Here is a 26,099-nt window from a genome sequence, read left to right on the forward strand (position 1 = left end):
TTTAAGGTGTTGCACACAAAGTACAGTATATAACAAAATTAGAGATGTGGGATTGAGAATATACAGGTATAGTCTAAGGATTACTTGTCTGATAAAACAGAATGTAGGATTAAACAGGTTATTTTTGAGATGAGAAGCTGCAACTAGTGGGGATCAGAACCAGGGGCCCCAGCTGTTCACAATCTATATCAATGGTTTGGATGAGGGGAGCAAATATTCTCAGTCAGTATTTGCTGATGATATGAAGCTGGGTCACAGTGTGAGTAGGATGGATGGAGACAGGCTTCAGGGCTAGTGACAGGTTAAGTGAATGTGTGGGCACAAGGCAGATGGAATGTGGAGGGGAAAAAATGAAGTCATCAAAAATAGAAAGATGGAGTATTTTCTTAAATAGTGAGATTGGGAAAAATAGTGGTACTGCACAGAAACAGGCCCTTTGCATCTGTGCCAACCATTGTACCTATCCACTCTAACTTTTTATTTGTACAGCACGGTAACAGGCCCTTCTGGCCCAATGAGCCCGCATCACCCAATTATACCCACATTAACCTACTAACCTGTATGTCTTTGGAATGTGGGAGGAAACCTGCAGGGAGAACGTACAAACTCCTTACAGAGAGCAGCAAGAATTGAACCCTGATCGTTGGCTCTAATAGTGTTAGACTAACTGCTATGCTACTGTGCCATCCTATACTAATCCTGTTTACCCATGTTAGATTTGTAGCCTTCTGTGCCTTGGCGATTCAAGTACTTGTCTCAATGCTTAAATGTATTGAGAGTATTTGCCCCCATCACTCCTCCTTTCAGTGTGATCTAGATTTCCCCCACAGATCCCCTCTTAGCTCTCACCTTAAACCTATGCCCTCTCGCCTTGGACACCCCAACTATGGGGGGGAAAGCTTCTTACTATCTATGCCCCTCAAAATTTTGTATACCTCAGCCTCTCCTGCTCGAGGGATCTGATCTCTCCATGTACATAACTAAAATGCTCCAATCCAGGAAACGTCCCAATGAATCTCCTCCACATCCTCTCCAGCACAATAATGTTCTTCTGAAAGTGTGGTGATCAGAACTTCACAAAATACTTTAGGTATGGGTAAATCAACATATATAATGGTAACATGAGTTTCCAGCCCTTATATTTTATTGCCATGGCTGATGTTGGCAAGTGTCCCATATTCTGCCTTTGCTACCCTCTCTACCTGTGCTACCACTTTCAGGGACATGTACTCCAAGGTCCCTCTGTTCATCAGCACTCCCTAAGACCCTGCCATTTGCTATATATGTCCTATCCTTGTTTGCCCTCCCAAAATGCACCATCTTGCACTTGTCAGGATTAAATTCCAGTTGCCATCTCTCCCCAACTTTCCAGCTGATCTACATCCTGCTGTAACCTTGGATGACCCCTGTTGCTTTCTACAACACCAAATTTCTTGTGAATTGCAAATTTACTATTCATACCTACATTCACATCCAAGTCATGTGTATATATCACAACATCAAAGGTCCCAACGCCAATCCTTGTGGAACACCACTGATCAGACTTCCAATGAGAAGCAACTCTCTTCCTCCTAATAATAAGCCAGTTTTGGATATACTCTACCAGCTTGCCCAGGATCCCATGGTTCCAACCTTTTGGATCAGCTTGGCATGTCGAACTTTGTCGAAGGTCTTGCTAAAGTCCATGTAAATGACATTTACCATACTGCACTCATCAACGTGCTTGATTATCTCTTCAAAGAAAATTCTATCAAATTACTGAGAAGATTTCCCATGAACAAAGATATGCTGACTAGCCCTAATCTAACCCTGCCTTTCCAAGTGTAGATAAATCCTGTCCTTTATAACTTTTTCTAATAGCTTCCCTACCATTTGATGTAAGACTTGCTGCCCTGCAGTTTCCTGCTGCCCTTCTTGTTATCTTCCAGTCATCTGGCACCTCGCCTGTGGCTAATGAAGGTGCAAAAATCTCTCAGGGCCCTAGCAATTTCCTCTCTTACCTCCCATAGCAACCTGGGGATACAATTTATCAGGCTTTGGGGGTTTGGAGCATGTTAGCATTAAGAAGGTGGAAACACTAAATGCTGCATGACATCTAGTACCTCCACCACCTCAATGCTAACATACTCCAGAATATCACAGTCCCTCTCCCTGAATTCTCCATCTCCCACATCTTTCTCCTTGGTGAATACAAATGAGAGGTATTCATTTGAGCTTTTCTTTCCTTGGTTCTGATGAAGAAACTTTGACCTGAAACCTTAACATTGTTTCTCTTCCCACAGATGTGACTTGACCTGTTAAGTATTTCCAGCATTTTCTGTTTTAATTTTCATTTACAACCTTGCCCACATCTCCTGGCTCCACATGCAGATGGCCCCTCTAGTCTCCAAGGGAACCTGTTCTTTCCCTGGTTACCCTTTTGTTCCTGATAATACATATTCTTAATCTTGTCTGCTAATGATATTTCATGGCTCCCTTTTTGCCCACCTAATTTTTCTTTTTAAGTATTCTCCTGTACTCTAGTTGAAAATGTTTAACTGCAACATTGCCACTGACATCTGTGAATTGAGCAGAGAAATTGAAATGGGTGGCCAGGGTTTGGGATGATACTTCCACCAAAAGACTGTAAGTTCTTTAATAAAAATAAATGTTGTTATAATACAATTGGACAGATCTTTAGTAGGCAGCAAGAGATGAAGATCAGGTGCAGATCAGCTGTGGACGGAATAAATGTGGTATAGATTTGAGCTGAATGGTATATTCCTGCTATACTGACTTGGAACAGTGGAAGTTCCTTGGTCCATCTACCCTGGAGTACTGATCTTTTGTCAGTGTTCATAGTGAAAATGAATCCATTTGGTCATAAACTTTTAAAACAAAAATCATGTTCACCTGCTGCAATCAACATTTTCAAAGAAGATCCCAAACAGAATCAAGGCCTGTAAGATCCAGAAATGGGTGACTGTCTGATACCAAGCATGATGTTTTACTCATGTCCATGACTGCTTTTCTGTGGTGACTTTATTAATAATTAGTTATCTCTGATCATCTTCCTGGCTCTTTGACCTCACACCCCATCCTCCCCAATTCCCCCACTCTTTCCTCATGTCGTGGTTGCCCGCAATAAATAGATGACCAGGAGAAGCAGAAGATTACTCAAGAATTAAACCCTTATTTGCAAACAAAAGTTGTGACAGCCAGACAGTCAGATACCAGACACCCTCTGACTACTGGCCTCTGACTGCCCCTGAGCAAAGCTCACGGGCCTCTTTTTATACCTTTTTTCATAGCTCATTACGTTGTTACAATCCATCATGTCCTCGCTTATCTTCACAGTTTCATCCTTCACCATTTGCCTCCTTTTACAGTTGTCTCCTGGCTCACAACCATTTGTCTTTTGTCACAGTCATTTCCTGACTCAATTGCAGGGTGTCCCAATTATTTATGGCCATTGGGAGTACTGGTACTAGTCTACAGAACTATCAGTTATAAAACAATACTAAGCTTATTCGCTATAAGGCTAACAGGTATAAAACATTACAATGTGTCTCTATTACTTATGAGTTCTAAGACTCGCTTGCACCTGGCTTATCAGTTATGAAAACTATCAGCTACAGAACTGCTACAAAATCATTAGTCGCACTAGCCACAACAACCATTAGCTACACAATAGATCAACAGTGTCTTCCTAGGAATGGGATAACCATCTGTTTAATGAGCTACAATAAATCAAAAGTGTCTCCCTAAGAATGGGTAACTTTCTTTAATGAGCTACATTTCCCGCACTAAGAGTTTCCCATGCTCTAGCTGAAGGAGGCCCAGCGGCCATCTTAAGGAGATCAGTGGCCATCTTAAACACAGAGCAGACTATGAATTAAAAATGTATAGCCTCTACTTTCTGTATATTCTATACTCACAGGTATGCCACAGGAGAGGTGTATGAGGGCAGTTTTCAAGATAACATGCGTCATGGGCATGGCTTGCTCCGAAGTGGAAAGCTGACATCATCCTGTCCCAGCATGTTCATTGGCCAGTGGGCACAAGACAAAAAAATGGGCTATGGCGTATTTGATGATATCACGAGGTAATGGATTTTTTTTTGCAACATGAAATCCTTCTGTTGGAGTCGAAGGACAGCATATAATTTATGGGGAAAAAAGTCTGGATTCTGTCTCTGTTTTGTATGCTCTTCTGTCTAATTTGCAAATGGAGTTCTGAACTGTGCCATTTCTTCTGTGCCTTTTTGGAAATAGCACAAAAAAAATTGTTGATAGCTCTAATGTTTGACATTCCAATGATGGCAGTGTTGAAAAGGTGAAGAGGCAGATTTTGTTACCTACTGGAGGCAGCAGATCTAAATGAACCCAGAGTTGAGTGGAGTCCTGGAACCAATTGAAAAGAATCTTGCTTCTGAGACAAATAAAATCTTCCTTTTCAGGTCTCTGGCTGTTCAGTTAGATCCACTTCATCATTTTTACCCTAGATCTGTTCAAACCAGCTACCTTCAAGTATTCAGCTGGAGTCTTCCACAAGATTAATCATAATCCATTCTTCTATTGCCAGCTGGATTCTCTTCAAACTAATTCAAACACCCTGCTTCTTCCTGCTGTCCAACCATTTGCCCTTAAAAAAAACACTTTACCAGTCTGTGCTGTGGAGCCTCGACAACCATTGGCTTTAATGTAATGTTATTAATGTTGCAAAATATGACTTGCTGCTTCATGAATAAAATCAGACCAAACAAATGGACGTCAAGCCAAAGGAGATGGTTTGAAAAATGACAAAAAGCTCAGCCACAGAGGTGGGTTTTGGAAGTGATAGACATCCAGTTACATAGCATCATTCACATCCCTTTGAGAACATCCCGAAGTGCTTTTTAGCCAAAGAAATATTACTTGGTGTTTTGAACTGCAGGGTATGCAGCTGCCAACTTGTGCAAGCTTGCTCCTTAGAGCAGCAATGTAATAATGACCAAATGATGTTACTGTAGTCAGCTACAACACAAGCATCCCATTACTGCCACTATACATAGTTTCTTGCACTTGCCTGGCAATTGGATTGATTAGCCCTGGGAATTTTTTCAGTGCCATTTCATAGAAAGTTGACTGAACCCAGAATAAACTGTATTTGTGACCAAGTTGCACTGATTGTGAAATTTGGCCTGGGTACTTAATTTCTTGAGTTGCCTTTTCATCCCCATTTGATTTTGGTGTTGGGGACACAAGTGATCATGCTGTTCTGGATGCAATGCACCTTTTGGAACATTGCAAGGCAATCTGGACCAGATGCCCCTCTTGGGATACTCCTGGAACAATGTGATCTCGATCCTGCAGTGCTGGACAGGGAGTTGCTGCCAGCAAGTAAATACCTCAATCCTTAAAGCCCTTCAGTTCAGCAAACTCTTCATCTGCTGTGCACTACTCTGGTCTTTCAAACACCACCTGCCTCAACAAAGGCTACAATTTCTCTCTCCGCTGCCTCTCTCTCTATAACATGTTGAGCCAACTGCCCCTAATCCCTTTCTTGAATATTTTCCCAATCCTAATCCCATCATCCCTTTACCCTATTCTGTGGAATGCATTGCCACCAATAAATAAGTTCCAAAACCAGTGGGCCCCATCACCCCAAAACTCAGCTACAAGCCCAAATGAGACTGTCTGACTTCTAAGCCCAGACTTGGGAGGGGAAGACAAGTAGGACATTTTTGTACATGCAGTGGGTTACAGTAAATTCTGATGTGGTGGGTCAGTTCCAACACATTAACACCATCCAGTGTGCCCTATAGAGTGCATTGGATTTCTGGGAAAATGGTGTAGATTAACAGTTTACACAGGACAATGGAGTTTCCATATGGACAATATTCCATTTACTTAATTCATTTATTATCCCTTCCTTTCTGGAAGAGTTTGTTTGCAATTTAGTTAAAAATACTGCAAAAAAAAATTAAATTTATTGGCAGTTTTTTGTGGACATTCTAGAGGTTACCAAGTATTTAACAGCCAGTTACATACTCTGAAGTGTAATAATGTGAAAGGATGGAGGGCATTTGGCCTATTGAATCAGTGTCAGTTTTGAAAAGTAATCCACTATCTCACGTTATTTCTTCATATCCCCAAGTTGTTATTTTCAGCTGCTTATCCACTTCTTTTTGAAGACCTCTAATGAATTTATTTCCAACAATTAGGCAGTGTTTTACAACCACAAGACATCCTATCGTGCTCTCCAATTTGAAACAATTAAATACTTCTGAAATGTGACACTTTTTTTGATGTAGAGGTCACAGCAGGTAATTTACATGTGACTATCACTCAAAAAACAAGAATGTGACAATGAACTGATCACCTGTTCCAGTGTTAAAAGGAAATATTCACCAGTAAACCAAAGAGAACTCTACTGCTCTGTTTTGAATAGTGCCATGAGATCTTTTATGTCCACCTAAGAAAATGGACTATAACCTTTTGACAGTTCAGTATTGCTCTCTTAGAACTGCACTGAACTGTCTGCCATAATTATACACTAAAAGTTTCTGAAGTAAAACTTGAACCTTTGACCTTCTGACCTCATGGTAAAAGTGAAACCACTGAGCAAAAGAGTTGGGCATCTTGAATGTGTGTTCAGCAGCAGTGCACATGTCAGACTGGTATCTGTGAAGAGTGTCATCAGAGTTGGTGTTTGTACAGCTCTGGATATCTACATTATGTGATTGTACTTAATGCCTCCTGAATTTTCAGAAAGGGATGTATGATGGTCTTTGGGCCAGTGATTCACTGAGTCTCCAAACTGAGTACAAATCATCTGATCCATCAACTTCACAAAACTGTTGGGATTGTGTAGAAGTTTTTCACTATGGAAAAACAGAAACCTAATTATGTGAAGTCCATTCAGAAATATCCAATTTTTTACATGTAAATAAGGAGCTTGGACACAAACCACAAATTGGATCGATTCATCCTCTTCCTTCAGCAAATGAGTCTCTCTGCATCTCTCCATTCCAACACCTTAGACAATTGAATGATTTGCATTCCTATCCCTTTGGTTTTTGTTTTCTTTGAGGAAGTTTTCCAACCCCACCTACAAAGTTTTCAAAAACTTGTAGTGAATTAATCCTTGTGTCCCTTGATTTATTTTCATGCTACACTGAACTGCTCAATGTGACTATGTCCACTGTATAATGGGGAGTTTGCATTTGTCCTTTTGACCAACTCTTTCATAACCTAGAGATTTGCACAGCTCCTTAAAGCTTTCCTTTGTCCCTCCAGCAACTGTAGCTATTGCTCCAATTATTGGCCTTGCTCTTGCTGCTTTCCCGTGGCAATATTGCCAACTCCCAAGCTACCTCTGCATCTCCTCTGTCCTCTTGGCATGCTTGTTCAATGCAGTTGGTCCCATGCAGGTCATATGAAGCCTGTAAAACTCAGCTGCCCCAACAATGTCCATTGTCCCTTGCTTCTGACTGGACTCTTCCAGCATCTGCACTAAAATTGGTCACTGCAGAATAGCTAAGAGTGTTTGAAGTGGCAAAAGTGTTCCAGAGCCCTAATGCATAAAGTCACAAGTTTGCCATAAAAGTCTGTCTTGGGGCAAGGACCCTTATTTTATTTCTGATCTATGAGGCATCAGTGGTTTTGATGGAAAGGTCTGTGTTGGTATGCAGGGATGGTGAAGAAAACTGCTCCTGATTACTGTGTGTTTTACTGCATTCAGTGTGGAAAGGATCTAGCTTGCAGGAGAACAGCTTTCCTGGGATGAGAGATGGATGGAAATTGATACCAGTGGGGTTGTACCCTGCATCACACACCACAGCCCTTCCCTCCCTCCCTCCTTTTCTTTTCCCCCCTCCAAAATCAAGATGCAGGCTAGAGGGGTGAGAACTCATTGATATGGAGGGAATTCGTTCTTTGTGTTTTATTTCCAGCCCAATTTTCTGACTATTCTTGTCCCCTTGCAGGACACCTGCCATCACATGTCCTGCTTCCGCCAGGAGGGTGGGATGGTCCTGGCCATGGACATCTCGGGTGCCATCATCAGTGCAGCTCCGTGACCAGCCAGTGGGAGGCACAGGGTGAGCCCAGCCATGATGCACTTTTACCCTTTTTCCCCCCCCCCCCCCCCCCCATGCATGGAACACCTCACCCCTGCATGGCATCCCATCCAACAGCTTGTCCTGGCTGAAAAACTAAAGCTACAGGGCCTGACTCTTCACACTATGAGACAGATGCTGTTACATGTATATCCAGAGCCTCAGGTACTCAATGCAGACTTGAACCCAGCCAATTCCATTCACATCGACCGCGGCAACAGTCCACCCCATTTCCATTCCCACTGATGGGTTAAATATGCTGTCCCTTGCCAGAGCCACCATCTTACTACTCTAGGTTCAGAAGTGAATGTGAGCCTTCCATTCAATCATTCAGAATATCACAGCTAGGCGTAATAAATTAGAAATGGAATCCATGACCAGTTATACTCTTCACATGAGTGATGGGCTAATTAAAAGTTCTCCAATGGCAGCCTGTTTGAAATGGACTGACTATTATTGCAGATCAAGGAATCAAACTTGGTGTTTTCCTCTCCTGGCTCACTGCCTCAATGAGGAGAGCCATTATCCCCAGTATATAACTGTAGGAGGGAGGTGCATTTTCATGGTGCCTTTTATAATGTCACAAAGTTGCTTTTAAACAATGAAGTTTTTGCAGTAATTTTGTAGGGCATGGAACATTGCAAATTCCCAGCAGTGTGTTAATTACAGTATATTCTGTTTTAGTGATGTTGATAATTCAAGCCAGGATGTGTGGGAACTCCACTCCTTTGATCTGCTTTCAGACAGTTACCAAGAATTTCCTAACCACAGAGCTGACAAAACTTGGGTATAGTATCAGTCCAAAAAAAAAGCACTTCAGGTCTTGCAGTTCTCAGAATGGTGGAAGAGGTTTGTCAGGCTTAGTGGGTCTTTGGACAATTGAGGAGCCTAGCTCAGGATGCATTCATTCTTTGGCAGTAATTGCTTGTGGAGATGGGTTTTGCAGCCTCAATAATCCCCTTTCTCCATTGCAACTATTCCACCTCTGCATTGAGTCATTGGGCCTCAATAATAAATGTTTTGATGGACACTAATCAATTAGCAGATTGCTCTCCCTGTTATTGGTGTTGGTACCTCTGCTTGAGGGGACCTTGAGCATATCTTTAATGTTTTTATTAGCTGCCTCTTAACTGTTGGCCATTCAAGAGCTGGAAAAGAGAACCTGGGTGTTGGGGGCATCTGAGCACAGGGATTTATCAAGGGCAGGTCCTGCCTTACGAGCCTGATTGAATTTTTTGAGGATGTGACTAAACACATCGATGAAGGGAGAGCAGTAGATGTAGTGTATATTGATTTCAGCAAAGCGTTTGATAAGGTACCCCATGCAAGGCTTATTGAGAAAGTAAGGAGGCATGGGATCCAAGGGGGCATTGCAGTGTGGATTCAGAACTGGCTGGCCCATAGGAGGCAAACAGTGGTTGTTGAAGGGTTGTATTCTGTGTGGAGGTCAATGACCAGTGATGTACCTCAGGGATCTGTACTGAGACCCTTGCTCTTTGTGATTTGGATGAGGAAGTGGAGGGGTGTGTTAGTAATTTTGCGGATGACACAGGTTGGGGGTGTTGTGGATAGTTTGGAGGGCTGTCAGAGGTTACAGAAGGACAGAGATAGGATGCAGAGCTGGGCTGAGAAGTGGCAGATGGAGTTCAACCCAGATAAGTGTGAAGTGGTTCATTTTGGTAGGTCAAATATGATGGCAGAATATAGTCTTAATGGTAGGACTCTTGGCAGTGTGGAGGATCAGAGGGATCTTGGGGTCCGAGTCCATAGGACGCTCAAAGCGGCTGCATAGGTTGACTCTGTGGTTAAGAAGGCATATGGAGTATTGTCCTTCATCAAGCGGTGAATTGAATTTAGGAGCAGAGGGGTATTGTTGCAGCTATATAGGTCCCTGGTCAGACCCCACTTGGAGTACTTTGCTCAGTTCTGGTCGCCTCACTACAGGAAGGATGTGGAAGCCATAGAAAGGGTGCAGAGGAGATTTACAAGGATGCTCCCTGGAATGCGGAGCATGCCTTATGAAAGTAGGTTGAAGGAACTCTGCCTTTTCTCCTTGGAGTGACGAAGGATGGGGGGGGCCTGATAGAGGTGTATAAGATGATGAGAGGTATTGATAGGGTAGATAGTCAGGCTTTTCCCCAGGGCTGAAATGGTGGCCACAAGAGGACATAGGTTTAGGGTGCTGGGGAGTAGATATAGAGGAGATGTCGGGTAAGTTTTTTACTCAGAGTGGTGAGTGTGTGGAATGGGCTGCTGGCAGTGGTGGTGGAGGAGGATACAATAGGGTCTTTCAAGAGACTGTTAGATAGGTACATGGAGCTGAGAAAAATAGAGGGCTATGGGTAAGCCTAGTAATTTCTAGGGTAGGGACATGTTTGGCACAGCTTTGTGATCCGAAGGGCCTGAATTGTGCTGTAATTGTTCTATGTTTATCCATTGGAGCATTACCCCCAGAGCAAGGCTTGGATGTTGGTGGACGTGGATTCATGGAGGACAACCTCATTCATCCAGAAATCCTCCTGTTTGATCCCCAGGATTAGATTTAAGCACCAAGTGGAAGCTCTCAAGGGTCTTTAATCTGGTGCTAGTAAATGGTCCAGGTTTTGCTGAAGAGCAATGTTCAACCGGCATGGGGGAGGTTGCTGGAGAGCATCTCGCCAATGATGGGCCAAGTCATAATTAGAAATGTGGAAGAGAATTAATATCACTTGCAGATCCTGTGCAGTTGGTGACATTGTGGATGTCCTGAGTGACTTTTAATCCTAACAATGATTTTGTTTCCCATCCAGTTAATGCTAGAGGCTGAAGTCAGGTGGATCATCTCTGTTCAGGAGGATGATGATAGTCGTTGAACACAGTGGGGATAATCTTGTCTTGTTTGACCAAGTCCAGTTGTGGAAGGTGTCAATTTTGGATCTTGATATCATTGTGCAGAAATATCAGGGCCCTGATGCTGTGTTCTGGGGGGGCAGTCCACAAAGTTTGAGTCAAATGCCTTGGTTAGGATCACTGAAGATGAAGAACAATCCTTGACATAATTCCAGATAATTTTCTTGGATTTGCCTGGCAATGGTAGACCAGTAGCCCAGGATGGATGGAGCTGAACTGGGTTTCTCACCAATGGAACAAAGGTGGCTAAGAAGGATGAAGACCAGGATCTTGACCCTGATGGCCAGGGTGGAAATTGGATTTGTCCCTCCTTTTGGATTTGTCATGGTGGTCACAGATTCTGGAGTATGTGAGTGCTCTCTGACAACCTGAAGAATGATCAACCAGAAAGACAAACTGCCATTGTGGCCCAGGAGCTGGTGAGAATAACATTGACATTTCAGCAAAACTCAGTGTGCCAGGAATGGCTGTTGGAAGGAGGTCCATGGACGGTACATCTTCTGGAAAGGGAAATCAGGCCAAGACTGTGACACTCCGAGTCCTGAAGTTTAGCTTTTCTGTGTTTTGACGACTGTAGTAATGATGCTGCTGGGTGCTCTTTCCCAACCAGGAGAGGTAGGATAGTCTCTGCTCGCCCCAGGTGAGGAAGGACCTGAAAAATGGTGCCTTAAGCAGAGGGCATCTTGAAGAGGACCACTCAGTTGCAGATACAGCTCCTGAGGAAATTACTGGGGAATCATAATTAAATTGATGCCCAAGAGCCATCACACCTGCCTTCATACTGATTTTTGGCTAGGAGCCTCCAGATATCACAGCCCTGAACCCCTCATTGATCCTTCATTGCTGCAGGACTTTTTGGATATGACAGAAGCCTGCGCAAGTTTCACAGTGCGGGAATGCCAGCTCACAGTTCGATCCGCACAATCTTGTTCGGTGGCATAGCAGACCAGGGTGACTGGGGCCACCGACATTGCACTTGTCTTCACAACTGTTTGGGTCACAGCCTTTCTCAGTCTCTTCCTTCAGTGAGCACTTTTTGGATTATTCTCTGTAATCTTGGATTATTCTAGAGACTCCACCAGAAGCATTGGCTCCAGATGATCCCTCTCTCTTGATCATTTAAACATGCAAGCCCCTCCATCGTGGCATGGCATCTATTCTGGGAACAGGATGGTGCATTACTGAGGGAGTGCTGGAGTAGACTTGAATCCACAGTCTTCGTACTCTGAAGTTGCTACCGACTGTGTTGGCCCTTGAAATTAGCATTTGCATTTCATGTTGAAGATTGTTACCACTTGACTGACAATACACGTAACAATGTTGTCACGCTGTGCATCCACACTGGCCTTTGTAGCTAACCACTTCCAACCTATTTCCCCTGCCTATAATTGTCACTTTTTTTGAAGGATTCTATTTTTGTAATGTTGTTAAACTAGACTTGGCATGCTGTGCCTTCATTACATCCTTTGTGTTCCAGATCACAAAGTGAATCACTCAGCCATACTTAATCGTGATTATTCCCTGAAACTGGTTTGAGTTTTTAAAATGTACAGTACTTCCCAAAGATTGAATGAGGGGGAGGAGAGTTCAGGACATTGCATTGTCTCCTGGTTGCTGAATTCATTGTGGTTGATTTTGATGTGAGTAAAGTTCCTCTGCAATGTCAGGTGATGCCAATTGGGATCCCGAACATGGTTGTGATCCCTGATAGAGTTCTGACCCACTCTGTCACCACACCAGGTAAAGAGGAGTGGCAGCACACATCCATTTCTCAACAAGATTCTCTTGTAACACCCCTCCTCCTATAATTGTTTTGGTAGTCTGCCCCAGTTCACTCATTCCACTGTCAGCAGCAACTCTATGCATGAAACAGACAAAGGGTTAAAATCTACCCATTCTCATGTAGACTCAAATTGGTCATCAGGCTATCCCAAGCTGTAACCTTCCTAAAATAGAATAGAATGATCAAATGTGAAGAAGTCTTAAGTTATAATAATATGAATATCCACCCTCTGATAGGCTGCACGAGGTAGCAATGACCATGAACTGTATCCAGTGATAGGAGCTGATATCCTGTATCTGGAGAGGATGCCTGTGCTGTATCCAGGAAAAATATTAGTCTTTGGTGTATGAATATGTTGTTGTCAAGTCATTAGAAAATGCATGATAAGCAGGCTTATCTTGAACTAATGTTATTGTCCAGTGTATTTGCTTTTGAAACTTAAGGTGAATTAAAGACCTGGAAACTAGAAGGAAGCTCTGCCCAACTCCCTTATGTTCTAGACTAGTTGATGTTAATATACCAATTTTGTTAATACTTATGTCCAAGCTAGTCCTTACCAGCCCATGTCCAGTAACTTGAGTGTGATCAAAGGATGGAGGATGGAAGATGGAGTTGCACTTGTGTAGTTTATACGTGATGAAGTATTTTTGAAATGTAGTTGTTGTAGGTTAGAAAAGGTCACAGTCAAGTTGTGCAAGAACTCTCAAATAGGTCTTGTGCAGAGGGAAGTGAATTGCAACCTGAATGATGACTTTAAAGCCGGGACAGTGAGAGTGGGAATTCACTAGTAAGTATTGGGTAGGTTAGTTTTTTTAATCAAACTTTAAATTTAAACTTTCTACCTCTGAAAACTGCAGGGCAATGTTAATCACCTGGACCATAGGTTACTGATGTTTATTATCCTGTGGCTGCCATGAGTGTAAACTATTTGGGGGGACAAAAAACTTGTTGAGAATATAGATTTGCAAGCATCTCCCTTGATAGGTAGATAAAAATGGAGCCTGCTTAAACACGGCTTCAAAATTTCTAACTGATTTTTTTTTGCTACAAGAGTGTTGTAAAATATTGTAAAGCTCTGTATACAGAGAGTGCTGAACTGGTTAGACGAATGAATTGCAAACTGAATGAAGGCTTTAAAATGGAGATTTGGAATAATCAGAAATGATAAAAGTAGGAAACAAGAGAAAGTAAAAGGAGTTCTAAGTAAGTAAGCAAGCAGTATGATGTTTGTGACCCACTGTTTAAATTCTGAGCAGTTACATACTAGAAATGCCTCCCACGTGCTTCAGGAGCTGCTGGTGTGCTGACTGAAAGTTTCCTGGTTTCTCACTTCATAGAAGGTGGCGACACCACAGCAACAAAATTTTGGTAGTATAATAAGTAGCAGGCACCTTGGGAAGTAATGAGGAATTTTCCAGGAGTTTCAGTCGCAAGCTAGTTTCCAATCCTAATTTTGGTGAGGATGCTTGTGCTGTGGAGGTCTGAACTTGAGCACGTCTGTGACCCAAGGGAGGGTGATGGGGGAAGTTGATAGTCACACAACAGGACATTCATTGATCAAGGATGTATTGGTGCCAGGGTTAACTATGATAATGAACAGGTGAAGAACCTTCTGCGGAGGGAAGAATCATCAAGGTCCATGTTAGAATCAATGTTGTAGGAAGGAAAAGAGTTGAGGTTCCAGGGAGAAGATGCAATGTGATACCAAATAAGTAAGAAGTTGGATGTTTCAAATTCCACAATAAGTTCATTAAAAAAAAAAGTTAGATCTAAGCCTGGAAGGGTAACTGCAGGGACATGGGGTAGGGGGGTGAGGGGGTGGTGGAGATATAATTCATGGGATTAAATTGGACACATCTCCCAAAAAAAATTAGACATGATGCTCTAAAATGCTGAGATTCTATGACTTCAAAAGGTGCGAATATCTAGATTATTCCTAGTGGTGCATCTTTTATGTAAGGGACAGCAAAAGAATGTAAGTTTCTATGTGGCTGGAGAGATGATGTAGGAGGCAAAGCTGGCTTGAACTTCTTGGACCAGTTCTGGGGTAGGAGGGACCCTCACAAGGTGAGTTGCATTCCGCTGGGCTGGGCCCAAACGGTTGAATTCTCACACTAAGGTGCCCTGAAAACATGTCCTCATCAGGAATTTAACTAGTGGTTTGTGGTGGGGATTAAATAATTTGGTTGTGGGAGGGAACTGGGGTTAATCATAAGAAGAGGAGGGTCCCTGCTCTCCCTTAATCATTGAAGCCCCAATTCCCGTGTTCCCTTGAAACTTGGTTCACTGGAAAATATATTATTCTACTGTGTAACATCTTACAAGAAACATGAATTAAAAGTGTGTTAGAATATTAATTCAAATAATGTTCTAATAGTTTGGAAATCTAGTTTGGCACCACAAAGACCCCAGTGTGCCAGATTAATGGAATTTTACAGTACAAAATCAGTGACCTGTTGGCATCATTTGCCTTGAGGGTATTAGCCAACTGTACTGATGGTACTATCTCAAACAAGGGACTTCAAATTCTTGGTGCAATGCATTCAGAAGGAGTGGGGTAAGAATAAGAGGAGGTGGTAGGGTGGATGATAGCACTGCTCAAATACACTGTTCCATCTCTGGAAACAGGAATGCACTTGAAGAATCAAAGCTGGAATCTCTGGCTGACAGTTTGGAGTGGAAGAGGAGCCAGTATGCTGCCTGGTGTGTGCCGTGGATGAGTGAATTGGATAGAAAAACAAAATTGCAAGTAGCTAACAGATTTAAATATTAGGGCCTAGTAAACAACACTTGTCCTAACACAGACTAAGTAAAACAAAGTTAAAATGTGAGAGGCAGAGATTCCTGAAATGACCATAAGAGAGCTCATGATCACTTGCTCTTTCCTTCCTCTTGGGGCTATAAACATTCTTCACTTTGCTCCCAGAGAATCAAGTGGATCATATTTCAGTTAGTGCCTGGGGAAATGGTAGCATAGTATTATCTGGTCTAGTTTTTTCAAAAAATCAAAGGTACAATGAGTTAATCAAGCAACTAGCCTGGGTAGATTGGAACTCAAGTTTGGCAGATAAAATGATCAATGGAAGACCTAAGCAGAGAATTTGTGTGCTGACTGGAAGCATTCCCACAAGGGTGAAAGAAAGCACTAAAGCTGGAGTCTCCAAGTAAAAATACAGATTAAACTAAAACAAAGCTTGTATTTCAGAAAATGGGGCTGAAACGGGAGAAGACTGATGCCATTGTGCTCACTGTTTGAGAGATCTATGATTTTCATAGATGGACATGAGAAGAACTTGAATTAAAACAAAAATGGAAAATCAAGCAGAATATAGAAATCAAGGAAGAATTAAAACAGCAGGGAAATAATGGGATATAGAGTTAGTACAGAAAAGAGCTATTGAGGTAAAAGATCAGTCATGATCTTAAGTCATAGAGCAGGTGTGAGGGGTCTCAAATAGCTTTCCCTTATTTCTTGTGTTTATCAAGGACATGGAATATAATTCAGCAAAATGTGAGGTTACCACTTTGGTGGTAGAAATACGAAACCAGATTCTTTTTTTAAATAGTAAGAGATGAAAAGTGGTGGTGGTTAGAGGACCTGGCTGTTCTTGAACAGGGATAACTAAAAGTGAACATGCTGGTACAGTGAGGAATTAGGAAGGAAAGCAGTATGAGAATTTGAGGAGAAGAGTGGTAATGTCTTGCTCCAATAATGTAAAGCCCTATTGAGACCACATGTAGACTATTGTGTGAAGATCTGGTTTTGCTACTGAAGGAAGGGTATACTTTCAATGGAGGGAGTGCAGCAAATGTTCACCAGAATGATTCCTGCAATGACACCTTTGTTTTGAGAAGAGATTAAGCAGGTGAGGCTTAGACTTTCAAATTTAGAAAAATGAGATGTGATCTCTTGGAAACAAAATCATTAAGAGATTTGTCAGGGTTAATGTGGAGTTGGTATTTCCCTTGGCAGAATTGTCTTGAACCAGGGGTCATAGTCTCAAAATGAGGGGTTGGTTATTCAGGATGAAGTTGGAAAGAACCTTTTATTCAGCCAGAGGGCAGCAGATCTTTAGAATTCCCTATCCAAAAGGGCTGTGAATGCTTGGTCACTGAGAATATTTAAGATGGAGATTGGTAGATTTATAAATATTAAGGAATCAAGAGATGTGGTTTTAGTGCAGAAAAATGACCCTGAAGTGAAAGCAACTAAGTGGTGGAGTGGGCATGAATAGCTGAGTGTTCACTCCTTCTACTAATGTGTTTTAAAAGCTAATCCCATGGTGGGGAAAGCTTGAAACTATTGGTGTACTTTGAGGGTAACAGCTTATTTAACCAGGCACCCAGCACTCACCATTGATCCATTACAGGGACACTCATCTGGTGCCATAACAACAACAGTTCTTGGCTTTAAGCATAGAAGTATTGCATTAATTTCAGGAGGAGTTTCAGTGCTTTCCCCAACACAGCTGTAAAGGAGACGACTCTTGCTGGGGAACAATTCCACGGCTACCAATACTCTTCACCTTCAAACAACAACAGAGGGAGGAGGAGTATCATTATTGGTGCCAAAGTAAGATCAGAACTGAGCTAGTCTTGTGTGCATACATGGGGCACAATATAGTATTTGGGCTCAGTAATATTTGGTACACAGGCAAAGCTTCTATTAGAGAATTGTGTTAATGAATAATGTTGAATTACTTTATTAAATGCTTGCCAGAGTGGCTCTGTAGATGTATTCTGCTTCTGATGTAATTGAGAGAATGGGACTTGGTATAAACATAGACATAAAGATCACAGCAAATTATTTATTGAGGCAATTTCCATCGTAAAGGATATCATATCATTAAGACCCATCTTTTAGCTGTCCATCAAATCTAGATGAACAGTTAAAAGATGGGTCTTAATGACTAGCAGCTATGATCTTGAATCTTGCGGTCCTTTGCGAAAACTACTTTCTGTACCAAGATAACATTCAAAAACATGCTTTGCCGTTCAACTGTTAAATTCCTCTTCCTTGTACTTTCCTCCCTTACCAACTACAATGTGTGAGAATATTGTGGATTTCTTTTGTCATTAAAATGATATTTAAAACTACATCTGTTCATATCCCTCTGCTATTTCGCCCCAAATCCTCCCTTCTATCAGTCCAACTCTGAGCCAGCAACTCATTCAAAATCCTCTCCTATTTGTTCATGTGCCCTCGCTGTGTATCCTCCATGATATCCAGTGCTTGGTCTCTTTACTTCCACCTATGTTGCCACTTTGGTGTTCATGGTAGCTGAGGTTACAGCTTCACTCCTCAGTCTGTCCTTCTCTCTTCAAAGCCACCATCAATCTTCCATCCTCCTTCCCCCCACACAAAAAAAAATCACTTAACAACTACTCTTGCAACCTGCTAACCATCTCCATCTTCTCTTTCCTCTTGGAACTATTCTCATTGAAACCCTGCTAATTGGGTTTTGGAGCAAAACACAGAAATGGCTCTCTGAGCATGATAAACAATCCTCACTTTTTGAATCATTTGGTGAAATATACCACCAAGACTCCTCATTATTCAGCTGAATGGGACCTTCCCAGACTATATAACTATGAGAATCTGCAGCAATGGTTTTCTCTTTGGAGCTCCAGAAGGTTAACTTTGCAATAAAAATGACCTTTCTTTACACCCATCCCGATTCATATCTGAATCTCAACTTAGAGCAAGTATAAAAGGTCATGACATTAGATTCCACATTGATGTGGGGATGCCACATTTCTGCTGCCACTGTCATCTGGTTCTGGATTTCCCCATCAGCATCTTAAGCTGTCATCACAAACTATATCCTTGACATGGACTTGTATCCCATCGTACCCCCTTCCAGACAACTGCCTTAAGTTGAGACTAATTATTTGCACCTTCTGCACCAACTGAATCTCTATTACAAAAGCCACTACTTCCATTTTTGTAATCTCTCAGAATTGCATAGAAGTACAACAGAGAAACCAACCATTTGGCCCTACCAGTCCACACTGTCGTCTAGGCTCCCTGTAAGCCTTCTCCCACTCCTGTTCAAATAATTCTACTGGCATAGCTTTGCATTCCTTTCTTCTTCACCTATGTTAGTTACCCCAACAACTCATGGTGGTGAGTTTCCCATTCTTGCCTGTCTCAGGATAAAAGTTGTTAGATTAATCTGCTCTGCTTTAACGCATCTCCTCCTGAAACACATCCATATTTTTTCTGTCATCTCCATTCTCATGCTATTCTGATCATCTTCTCATTTAGCAAACTCTGTAAATTTCAGTTCATCCAAAACTCTGGCGCCAGATAGAACATTGACACCATACTACTTGCCTATTATCTTATCCTCACTGACCTACAACCCAACTGTCCTTTAATGCTTCCAATCTAACATTCTCATTGTCATGCTTGTAGTCCTCCTTTTGTACCCAATTCCCTAATGCAATGCTTCTAACTGTTTTTTGTTTCAGAATTCCTACCCCTCCCACCACCACTGCCCTCCCTCAACGCCCACCGTCTATCCCAGATGTCACTCTGTATTACTGAACATCTCCAATTTCCTTTACCCTACCATTGATATTTCTGAATTCCAGACTCCAAAGTTCAAATTCCCTGGGCTCAATCATTTTAGAAGCCATGCTCTAAATTGTCTGTTGCAAATATCCTTTGGCTTGCTATCCATTTTTTTTTTTGGGCAGATGACAGATTTGTGAAGCAACTATTAATGTTTTCCCATGTTAAGTTCTATTTATAGTTGCAAGTCTTTGGGTGATGATGAATATGAAGTGCCATCACATTTCTCAGCAGGAGTCCTGAACTATTTGTTATTGGGAAGTGCAATGATCTGGAAAAACAGGCCATATAGTTGATGCTCCCTTGGTGATATAGATGCATCCTTGCACTAAGTAGGAATCAGTTGTTGATGTCAGCTCTTGTATTGTAAAAGACTACTAAATATCATGGACTTCTTCAGGATGTTGGCACTAGAAGAAAACCTGGGTAAAACAAATCACTTAATTCTGTGCCTACACTTGCTTGTTCTTTCTCATCCTGTGCTGTCTGCTCCTCTCATTTTGTTTTGTTGTTTTCAGTGTTTAGATCTCTTCAATGTCCTCAGCCAAACATGCATCTACCTTTCCTCTTTCATGTGCTGACAGTCTTGTATGTTGCTCTGTTTAAATCCTTATGGAAGTTGCCAGAATACCTTCAACCTTAATCCTGATTAACAAATTTTGCTTATCAGCTTTTCCCCCTTGTTGCAGAGGTGAGAAGTACATGGGCATGTGGTTGGATGATGCTCGCCATGGCAACGGAGTTGTGGTCACTCAGTTTGGCCTGTACTATGAGGGTGCCTTCAGCAATAACAAAATGGCGGTGAGTATATGTTTGTGTCACATGGATAAGACAGTTTGTGCACTATTAACAAGCTACCCACTCATCATTCCTACTGGAGCAGATATATTTGGAACTCGCCACTTCTCTTACTGAGATCCTGTGGCAAAGAATCCTTGATCTCAGTATGGACCATATTTGATTCAGTTTACAAGCAATTATCAGAAGTCAGTAAAGAGGCAAAGACGTACCCAGAGACACTCAGCAGGTCAGGAAATATCTATGGAGAGTGGAACAGGTTAATCCTTTGGATCATTGACTGCCAACAAAGGGGCAACTACACAAGGACAATTGTTTCTAAATACTTAAATTATTTGAAGTTGGGTGCAGAATTCATGTCAAAAGTAACAATTAAGTCATTAAAATAGAATGAGCAGTGATGGGGCAGATGCAGTTTAACATGAAGATATGAGGTGATTCATTGTGGGGTGGTGGGGAGAAAACAGAATGGAAGTGGATGAGACATAGAACAGTACAACACAGGAACAGGCCCTTCAGCCCACTGTCTGTGCTGACCATGATGTCAACTTAAACTAATCTCTGACTCTGAAAGATATGGGTGAGGAAAGACCCAATGGTTCAAATATATACTTCCCTGAATTTGTGTGCAGATGGATAAAATTGTAAAGAGGCATTGGCATTTTTGTAAAGTAATAATAGTAAATTGTGTAAAATACTGTTTTCAGGATTAATCAAGGTTAAGAGAAATGAGGTAGGTACTGGGGTTATTCCAATAGAGCAGGAAAAACTAAGACTATTTAGAAGCTTCAAATCCATTAAGAATTTTGAAACTAATGTGAATTATTACTTGTGATTCAATCATGGTGAGTCATTTTCTTTAACATTGTCAGAGAGAGATTTGTGGAAACATCCTTGTATCACTTTGCTTTTGGGATGATTAAGGCACAGTCTTATTACATTCTTGAGAGGAATTAGTCCCAGATTTGAAAGTCCATTCTGAGGAAATTGTGCTTGGTGCATAGAACCTAGGCTCAAACTCAACTTAGCTTTGTTGGCAGCATGTTTCCATTGCAGCTGTAATGACTTTGAGCCATTGAACTATCTTTCAAGCTTATGGATGTTGACCCACGATTGGCCCTGTTTGGTCTCACCACAGAGTATTATAGGAAATAAAATCCCCTATTGGTGCACATCACATTTACGCCAAGAAACTGTTACCTTGAGTGGTGTCTGTGGCAATAGGAGCTCCTGGGATTTGTGGTGGATGAAGTTTGAAGCTACCCATGGGTCCCATGCTTTGTCATGCCTCTTGATGCAAACAGAAAGAGGAAGAATGACATGCCCATTCCTTGACAATTACATTTTCATTTGAATCAAAAACATATGGGATTCTATGGTAGAATGTGGCAGGATGAGTATTAGTTGGTCAGCCCGTCTACGCTGGACTGCTTTTTCTTGGGTTGTTACCCAGTTATACCATAAGACGTAGGAGCAGAATTAGGCCACTTGGCCCTTTTGAGTCTGTTCTGCCATTTGATCATGGCTGATTTTATTTTTTTTTCTCTCTCAAGCCCATTCTCCTGCCTTCTCCCTGTAACCTTTTGATGCCCTTACTAATCAAGAACCAATCAACCTCTGCTTTAAATATACCCAATGACTTAGTCTCCACAGCCATCTGTGGCATTGAATTCCACAGATTCACCACCCTCTGGCTAAAGAAATCCCTCCTCATCTCTGTTCTAAAGGGCTGTGCCCTCTGGTCCTAGACTCTCCCACGACTGCAAACGTCGTCTCCACGTCCACTCTATCCAGGCCTTTCAATATTCAGTAGGTTTCAATGAGATTCTCTCCCCCTCCCCCCCCCCCCCCCCCCCCCCACTCAATCCCTTTTAAACTCCAGCGAGTACAGGCCCAGAACCATCAAATGCTCCTCTTATGTTAACCCTTTCATTCCTGGGATCATTCTTGTAAACCTCTTCTGCACCCTCTCCAATGCCAGCACATCTTTCCTTGGATATGGGGCCCAAAACTGCTCACAATACTCCAAATGTGGTCTGACCAATGCCTTGTAAAACCTCAGCATTACATCCTTGCTTTTGTATTCTAGTCCTCTTGAAATGAATGCTAACATTGCATTTGTGTTTCTTACTACCAACTCAACCTGCAAGTTAACCTTTTAGGGAATCCTGCACTAGGACTGACCAGTCTCTTTGCACCTCCAATTTCTGAATTCATTCCCTGTTTAGAAAATAGTCTATAAATTTAGAAAATACCTAAACACCACTGTGACCTCCCCTCCCCCCCCCTCCCCCGAGGCCCTTGGTCATCTGACCATGTTCTTTTGGTGTTTTTCATTCCTTTTATAGATGTTTATAAAATTGTGAGAGGCTTAGGTAGGATAGGTACTCAGTCTTTTTTTTCCCCCCCAAGGCAGGGGAGTCTAGAACTAGAGGGCACAGGTTTAAGATGAGAGAGGAGAAACTTAAAAGAGATTTTGAGGAGTATGTTCACACAGAGGGTGGTGGGTATCTGGAACAAACTGCCAGAGGAAGTGGTAGAGGCAGATACAATTACAGCATTTAAAGGGCATTTAGACAGAGAAAGGAAGGGCATTCTATATTGCTACGTGTATGTTTCTTGTGGATTTCTGTTTTTGTGCTTTTTTTTTAAAAAACCAACAAGTGCTGACCAATAGTTGAATGCTTACCTCACCTGCACAGGGCAATGGTATCCTGCTCTCTGAGGATGACACCAGCTTTGAAGGAGAGTTCTCTGATGACTGGATCTTAAATGGAAAGGTAAAATCATCAACTATAAGTGTGGATGTAAAGGAGTTGGCATTTACAAAGGGCTACAGACTGAGCAGGGTTGAAGGATAATGGCAGTGAACTCCAGTTGGAAGGCAGTGACTTGTAGTGTTCCATTATGTTCATGACTTGGATAACACAGAAGAATGCAGGTTACGACAACTTGAGGGGCAGAATGGCCGAAAGCAAATGGGATTATTTATATTTGTTATGTTCCTGACCTAACGTTGATCTGGCTGTGTGGACCCCAAGGTTTTTGTGATTCTGCTGATCTTGTTGTGGTTTCAGTTCAGACTTTGCATTTTTATTGGGCAACAAATGTGAACTTGTAGACATTGGGTAAAGTCCACAGAGTCGGTAAGATAGTTTGCCACTGTTCCTGCTTTGGGTAATTGTGAACCATAACAGTGGAAGGTGTTTGAGATTGCACTGTGCCAGACTGAATGGGAAGGAAAGAAAAGCAAGGATTTTGTAAGTCTGGATTGTTCTAAAACATTTGACTGCCAAATCCAGGTCTAGTTGATGTGTTCTTTCTTACAATATTTTTATTAATTCTGCAAAGAAAATACAGAGTATATGAATCAAAAAGGTAAAAGTACTACTAAATACATTGTATTAAATCATACTTGAAATCACAATACTCTATATTAATAGTCACACATAATTAATAATGAACAAATTGGAATAATTTTATTATAAAAAAAATCTAAACCCACTACCAAGACCAGAGATGTTTAATAAAGGAAAGGACAAGGAAAAAACACTTGACACGTGGCGATATCAGCTAATATCCGTATTTTAGCCACCAAATCAAAGGTTTTGAAAATAATTCAAGAAAGGTCCCCACAGTGTTTGAAAATCTAAGTTAGATTCAGAAATTGAACAACGGATCTTCTCTAAATTTAGGTATGACATAACATCCTGTAACCATTGAGCATGAGTAGGCAGATGACTTCCTTCCATTTAAGCAACACAGCCCTCCTGGCTATGAGAGAAATAAAAGCCAGAATGTGTAGGTCAGAAGCCTCAAGTTATATCTTTTTCTCCAACAATCCCAAATAATGCAGTCAGAGGATTAAGTTTAAAATTGATTTTAAAGAGCACAGAAAAAGTTTGAAACACCTCTGTCCAATTTTTTTTAAGACTCTGACATGTCCAAAACATGTGAATTAAAGAAGCCTCTCCATTATTGCATTTATCACAAGGAGATGCATCCAAATAAAAATGGGTAACTTGTCTTTAGACAAGTGAGCTCTATGGACCACTTTAAATTGAAGGAGAGAGTGACGGGCGCATAATGATGAAGTATTGACCAATATAAAAATTTCATTCCAAGTGTCCTCAGATTGAAATCTGCAAGTCTTGTTCCGAAGTGTTTTTAATTTTATCTAAAGGAGCCTTACTCATTCCTAATAACCTGTCATAAATATTAGATATTGAGCCATCATAAAAGGCTTCATATTAAAAATTACATCTAGTAAGTTCTTATCAGGACTCATAGGAAAAGAGTGTAATTGAGATCGAAGAAAGTCTCTAATTTGTAAATATCGAAAGAAATGAGTTTTAGGTAAACTACATTTGGTTGACAATTGTTCAAATGAAGAATTTCCTCCAACAAACAGATCCTGAAAACACGTAATACCCAATTTGTCCCACTCTTTAAAAACTACATCAGTCATAGGTTTAAAAAAACAGTTAGGAAAAAATGGGACTAGACAAAGAAAATCTCAATAAACCGAAATGTTTTCTAAATTGTAACCAAATCCTCAAAGCATGTTTAACTACTAAATTATCAGTTAGTTTGTTTATTGATAAAGGAAGTAAGAGCCAAGCAAAGAAATAATTGAGAATTTTTAAGAGTTAGCTTCCAAGGCTAGTTGATGTGTTAACTTGCACATAGTGATGTCCCACTAACAGCAATATGTTAATGACCAAATGAGCTGTTTAAGTGAAGTTAATTGGGAAATAAATATTGGCCAGGAAATGAGGGTAGATTCCTCCACTAAAAGCTCATGACTCCACATTAGTGTTTTTTGTTATTATTCATTTTAAATTCTGGAGCATGGCTGTTCCAAGTATTTGTTGGTAGTTGGATTTTACTTCTCAATCCTGAGACCTGTTGTCAAATATTCACGGTGGTCATTCATGGTATGCATGGAAGTTTTGTATGGTCCCATAAACACCCAGCAAGACCTGAATCTGAAAAATAAAAACCAGGAAATACTCAAACAATCAATGGGTCAGGCAGCATATGTGGAAAAAGAAGCTTATTACATTTTTGGGCTGAGATAAACTTCAGAGTGAAGGAAATTGAACCTGACATTCTAACTCTGCTTCCCTTTTCTAGGTGCTGTGTAACCAGCTGAATGTTTCCAGCATATTCTGTATTTATTTCAGATTTTCAGCACCTGCTAGGTTTTTGTTTTGTTCCTTGAACCTGAGGGAAAAGTGGGTTAGGCTATGATTTATACCTGGAAATCTCTGATTACTTGTAAATAAATGTGACCTATTAAGTCCTAAAAATGCTTTTATTCATCTGCAGGGAGTTCTGACCATGGCAAATGGTGACTACTTTGAGGGAACTTTCAGCGGAGAGTGGGGAGCAGGGATTAAAGTTGCCGGAATGTACTTCAAACCTAATTTATATGATGCCGACAGAGAAAAAGCCCGTGTGTTGTAAGTGGTATCAGTTTTGGAAAAACCTTGTATTGTCCAGCTGGCAACTGTGTCTGGAGTCTCCTCTGATGGGTTGACCCAAGATCTTAATTGAAACTATGTCAGAAGTCTCAGAGCAGACCATGTGTGTCTGCTCAGTTCTCGGTAAGTGATGAAATGTCTGCAGAGTGACATGTGGTGGCAAGAGTGATTATTTTGTAGTGCAAAACTCATTTTGTGGAATCTCTATACTAATCCTTTCCCATCAATTTCTCCTTCTCTTCCCATCAGAGCGTTCTAAACCCTGATGGCGGTTCCTGGGCTATTTTGCTGAAATAGCCCTTGTAAACATTTGGTGTCAGGTTGTATGGAGCAGCAAGCTGTTCATAAATCTATTATGAGCAGCATGGATGCAGCAAACAGAGGGTTCTTGACATTGTGTAACCTTTCAAGTTTCATTTGAATACTAAGCACATGCCATGCCTGTGACACGGAATTAACAAAAGCATTTTCTATTTACAACAAGAG

At 41.3% G+C, this 26,099-nt stretch overlaps 1 protein-coding gene across 5 annotated transcripts in view; it reads left to right on the forward strand.

Annotated features, from left to right (window-relative positions):
- The window catches only part of als2b (alsin Rho guanine nucleotide exchange factor ALS2 b), a 95,379-nt gene that overhangs the window by 50,076 nt on the left and 19,204 nt on the right, over positions 1–26,099 (forward strand). For 3 of the 5 annotated variants that reach the window (XM_052016193.1, XM_052016201.1, XM_052016226.1), the window contains 5 exons: positions 3,920–4,084; positions 7,949–8,062; positions 20,019–20,130; positions 22,830–22,907; positions 25,459–25,592. In XM_052016193.1, coding sequence (XP_051872153.1) covers positions 3,920–4,084; positions 7,949–8,062; positions 20,019–20,130; positions 22,830–22,907; positions 25,459–25,592 — 603 coding nt within the window. The remainder of the gene's footprint in view (positions 1–3,919; positions 4,085–7,948; positions 8,063–20,018; positions 20,131–22,829; positions 22,908–25,458; positions 25,593–26,099) is intronic. The other 2 variants (XM_052016210.1, XM_052016218.1) reach the window with 1 other exon arrangement.

This window comes from Pristis pectinata, chromosome 1, assembly GCF_009764475.1.
Source record: "Pristis pectinata isolate sPriPec2 chromosome 1, sPriPec2.1.pri, whole genome shotgun sequence".
NCBI lineage: Eukaryota > Metazoa > Chordata > Chondrichthyes > Rhinopristiformes > Pristidae > Pristis > Pristis pectinata.